The 5,268-nt window shown below is 46.1% G+C and overlaps 1 protein-coding gene across 2 annotated transcripts in view; it reads left to right on the forward strand.

Annotated features, from left to right (window-relative positions):
* Positions 1-4,061, forward strand: part of atf5b (activating transcription factor 5b) — a 4,703-nt gene extending 642 nt beyond the window's left edge. For both annotated transcript variants that reach the window (XM_014407709.4, XM_004537933.5), the window contains exons 2-4: positions 578-799; positions 1,146-2,337; positions 2,822-4,061. In XM_014407709.4, coding sequence (XP_014263195.1) covers positions 661-799; positions 1,146-2,337; positions 2,822-3,008 — 1,518 coding nt within the window. In that variant the 5' untranslated portion in view covers positions 578-660 and the 3' untranslated portion in view covers positions 3,009-4,061. The remainder of the gene's footprint in view (positions 1-577; positions 800-1,145; positions 2,338-2,821) is intronic.
* Positions 4,062-5,268: the final 1,207 nt, after the last annotated feature.

Genomic DNA, 5,268 nt, shown 5'->3' on the forward strand with positions numbered 1-5,268 from the left:
GAGTACAAGTGCCTTTTAGCCTCGTAGGAGTAAAAGAAAGTTGGGAGAAACGCGTCTTTTCTTACTTAACAAACACGTTTAGACACTTTGCAGCCAGCGTTACGCCGCGCGGTGAGTCCGGTGGTTGTTTCCCGCTGTTTGCGGGCGTTTTCGTTGCTGTGTAAAGTGACCTGGTCAAACTTGGCTTGTTACAGTGTAAACACGCTGAATGGATTCGATTTGAAAGTGCGCAACAGATGTTTCTGCCTACATTCTGTAAAATTATGTTATTTATAGAAAAAGTTAAAAAATAAGATTTGTAATCATTTTAATATTTTGAAATGTTTTTTTTTAAACTGAGAGTTTTAAATTGAAATTGTGACATCAGTCAGGAATGGCTTCAAATAAAGTCTGTTTTAAGTTGGAGGTGAAAACCTGGGTGATTCATTAAACTGAAAATGATGAAAAATTAATGTGCATTTATTTTGTAATTACCTTTTTAAAATAATAAATTAATTTTTTTTGAATTACTTAAAGTTTGAAATGGGCCGTTGGAGGCTAATAAAAAATGCAACGTTCTAATTTTTCCCTCCCGCAGGTCTTCAGGTGTTTCCAGAACTCTTTCATCCAGCCAGCGCACGGTTCGTGCTTTTGAACAATTCGATCGAAGCAGAAGACACAATGGCGGCATCGATCCTTCGCAGGAAAATTCCCCCCGTTTCCACAGGCGAGCTCAGCGCTCCCCTTCTCCGACAGGCTAGCCCCAGCCAATCACGGCCACGGACGGGGGCGGAGCCAGTGGAGAGGCAGCACTTAATTGGTGAGTTTGGCCAAGACGATTTTTTATTTTTCCACATCCCGAGGTCGGAGCCGCAGTGCAGCACGGGGCTAATGTCGTACAGTGAGTACAGCTAAGTGGATATTTATCGAATGCAGACGATGCTGTTCAATCATTTTCAGATGATCGGTTAGTTGGATGTATTGCTTAATTTAAACTATTTTATTTTTCCATTTACTCTCTCAGCCTTTGCTTATTTCACATTTTTTTTCCTTTTTTTTCCTAAATTTCAAGATTTAATTTCAGTCGTTTTTTGCAAACACTTGAAAATAGAATGGATTGCTTTGCTCGTTACGTTACGCTTTCCTCTGGTTTTGAATTTTTCTAGGTGATGGTCACTCTGATTGGATGACGGAAAAAGTTGATTTGTCTTCATTTGTTTCTACGACCGAGTCTTCTCCAAGCTCATCTCTTCCGCCCTCGCCGTTAGAACAAGATGTCAAGGTGCCCTCGGATCTGGAGGTCATGACCTCTCTGCTGCAGGAGGAGCTGGCTCAGCTCGAGGACTACTTCCGCTCCGAGTCCACATCCACCGCAAACAAGTTGGAGAAATCTTCAAAATGTGATAAGGGCGCCCAAGCCATGGGCTCCCAGTCTTACTACCAGTTACCCTATGGCTCGTATGGGACCGGCCAATCAGAAGCCAGCCCTGTGGTTGTTACCTTGGCAACAGGGGAGCTGGACCTGGCCAGCTTCTGCGGCGGACCCATCAGCAGAAGCAAAATCGCAAGACCCGCTCCATACAACTACCACCACCGCTACCACCACCACAACAACGGGCGAAGAATCCTCGGCGAGACCGTGAAAGTCGCCGATGAAGTTGGACTTGATACGTGGGGCTCCAGGGGATGTTACTCAGGAAGTACAGAGCTGTCTGTGAACCACTACTCGACGCTGAAGACGGTGAGCAAGAACAGCCTGGGCAGCATCAAGAAGGTGAGAGAATGTGCTTTATCTTTGAAGGAAGAGGAGAGTTATTGTTTTTCAGAAGGAATGTTTTGCAGCGAAGAGATTGCTCGAGGTTTTTGTCTGGGTGGCTCGTACGACGGCCACCACAAGCGAGAGGGACAGTTGATGCACAATGTGAAGGTCAATGTAAGTTACGACAGCACGGGGCTTGAGGTCTTGCACTGCAGCAAAGACGGAGGACTTTCCGGGAGTATCCCCCAAGAGACAATGGTGGCCGGTGACGGATACTTCCACCAGTCCATGGCCAGCACAGAACCTTACCATAGCTTTATAGGTGACCTAGATCAGCCGTCACAAGCACAGGCTGTCGATCCCCAACACGGCCACTACCTCTACCCGGAATGCCTTGCAGACCAAAGCTACGAATGTCTGTCCAGAGGGGAGGGCGAGGGGCCGCTGCTGGGTGGCCCCATCCATCGCCCCACCCAGAGGCTAAAGGATGAGCCCTGCTCTGTGAAACCAGCTCTGGTGATGAGTGCAGTGTCTCTGGATGGCAGCAGTGGCGAGAGGAAGCAGAAGAAGAGAGACCAGAACAAAACTGCTGCTCACAGGTAAACACGCTTTGACTTTGTTCAAATGTGCAGGATGTGATGGAAATAGTAGTTTAAATGTACAGCATGGTGTTGCATAAAGCAGCCACCGCATTGCTTTAAATGTCCTGAAAAATGTAGGAGGGACGTGGAAAGTCCCTCGCTGTCTGCCAAATGCAGCCCCACCTCAGCAGTCCTACAAGTCTGGCAGCTCGGCATGTTTCACTTAAAATAGCAAGCACAGTTGTAGTCTACAGTGGGTTTTTCAGTTGTACAATAACTACAGTTGGTTGTTGCAGGGTCCACCTTATGTAAATGTAAAGCGCCTTGAGGCGACTGTTGTTGTGATTCGGGACCGTGTGAATAAAGTTGAATTGTCTCAAGGGAGGGAGCTGTTTGCCTCTGCGTCATTTAGCTTCAGAGGCCACGCACGCTCAACTCCACATTAAAGTTGCAAGGCAGCAAAATCTGTGAAACCAACCACACACGTTGTTCCTAATTGCAGGTACAGGCTGCGTAAGAGGGCGGAGCTGGACTCTCTGGAGGAGGAGCTGCACGGTCTCGAGGGGCAGAACCGGGAGCTTCGTGACAAGGCGGAATCGGTGGAGCGAGAAATACAGTACGTCAAAGATTTACTCATCGAGGTCTACAAGGCTCGCAGCCAGCGGCTCAAACAGGACGGCAGTGCCTAAAAGAAAGAAAGGAGCCCGACGCCCACGCCGACCTCACCTCCAAACCTGCCCAGCCAGCACCAAGAGAAAAATCAAGTCAAGAGCACCAACTGGTTTTTGTCTCACAAATGGTAGTTTGCATGATTTTGGTAGTTCTTTTCTTAAAAACAAATAAAATGATGTAATTGTTGAGAGGATGACTGATCGTACAGACCAGACGTTTCCAAATGGGTGACCTAACTATAACCAGCCTTAGCCAGGCGGCTTCCAGAGGAGATGCTGAACTTGTCCGTGACCACTGTGATCCGAACTGCACTCGCAGCCTTGTGACGACTGAGTTTGCGCTCACGACGAAGGATCGTTTACAAAACGCTCTTTGAATTAGTAGTAGTGACTGAATTTACTTGTGGTTTTTTGTGACATGCGTCAGCAGCAGCAGCAGCATCGAGGCAGAACCATGCGAAATCTAGATTTTATTTTCTATTTTATTTTTACTTAATGATGTTCATTTATCATTTGCTTACAACAATCAACCGAATAAAGGGATTGCTGGAAAACTTGTAACATGCTCTACAAATATTCATTATCAGCAACATTTAGAGAATTTGTATTGCTAAACTGTTGAGTATTTACACCTCTTTACCCAATGCATGTTTGATTTTGGAAAAGCATGTGCGAGTGTTATTTGAAGGCAATATTCTGTTAACTGCATGGCTTCAAGATCTCCACTGCGTCAGTTTCACTGAGTTGACTTCCTCCCTCTCATCAGCTGGCGACTTTTCTCCCTCCGTCAGTGTGATTCATGCTCAGGTTTTGCTTTCTGCTCCGAGACACGAGCGTTCGCTGGCTTTCTTTTGTCCTTCTCCCTCTCTTCCGGCTGTATTTTGCGAATGAACAATCACCTGTTGACGCAACAATAAACGGTTGTTGGGTACGACTTTGTGGGAATTTTGTTTTCAATTGATCAATTTGATGTATCTGAAATTCAGGTCCTTTTAATAGTCGATGTCAATGTCAGGAAATGAAACATCAGGTCAATGACAGCCAAATAAACCAGTTATGTAGTATCATCCACCTCTGCCTTTGACTGTTTTTCTGCTCACGACACCCTGAGCCCCGTTCGGCCCAGTGCGCACACAGCGAATAAGAGCGGGCTGGGATTAAGAGATGGAGATGAAAGCCCCCGTGCCCCTCCCTTTATGTTTCCACCCTGCCCCCAAACTGCAGGTCTCAGCCCTCTGATTTTGGCTGCAGTGCAGTCAGTCTTAGTCCCAGGATTCATCGCTGGATGGCAGGCTCTGACTGACACCTGACCATTTTGTGAGAAAACAACCTTATTCCCTGGAGCCTGAGGAGCTCGCACCGAGTCCAAACAACCGCACAATCGGAGAGTGCGTTTAGAGAATTCACAAGTACGGCCCCCCCTAATATTTTAGTGCCGTTTCCTGTGTTTTGATTGATCCCGGGGCTGAGTGGAGTCGTATCGAGCTCCGGCAGTCAACAGAAAACACAAGTTGCCTATCTCGTGTCCCAGCTCGTAGAGGGCGTGCGTGTATGAAGGCGTGTGTGTGAAATCTCTTGGTATCTCTCCTAGCAGTCGTAGGCCTTTCAAGTGCATGAGGCAATATCACACAATAGTTGCAGAAGGAGGAGAGAGATGCAAGTGAACTATCAGAATAAAAAAGTACTGGGCTGACAGAGAGCGCCATTAAATCTATTGATTCAGGCTTCTGTTTGTTGTTTGATGCAATGTAAAAACAGAGCGTGAAGCTGTTCTGATGGAGAATACGTCACAATAAATCCATGTCTCTCTACAGCATCGATGCAAGAGCTGGCAGATATGATCCCCCAGCACGCACACACACACACACACACGCGCACGCACGCACGCACACGCGCGCGCGCGCACGCACACACACGCACAGTTATTAGGAAAACGATTACATGCATATGGAGTCATAAAATTTAATATATGGAAGAAAAGTTGTGTTTCTCCTTACCATGAAATTTTGTGTCATATCACAGATTTGAGGTTTTAGCCTCATTAAGAGACGAGTTATGTTTTCATTCTTCAAACACTCACAAGAGTAAAGTGTTTATATTGTTTAGCTTAACGCTATATTGAGTAGTTTTCTTTACATATAACCAACGCATAAATTTCACCCCCATTTTCAATCGGTGCTGTACTGTACGTGTTCAGAGTTTCCGTAGATACGCTGCATATTTAAGTTTTTATTTCATACTGTGCAAAAATCTTGAGCCTTTATAATTTGTCTCCCTT

Source organism: Maylandia zebra, linkage group LG14 (assembly GCF_041146795.1).
Source record: "Maylandia zebra isolate NMK-2024a linkage group LG14, Mzebra_GT3a, whole genome shotgun sequence".
Classification (NCBI taxonomy): domain Eukaryota; kingdom Metazoa; phylum Chordata; class Actinopteri; order Cichliformes; family Cichlidae; genus Maylandia; species Maylandia zebra.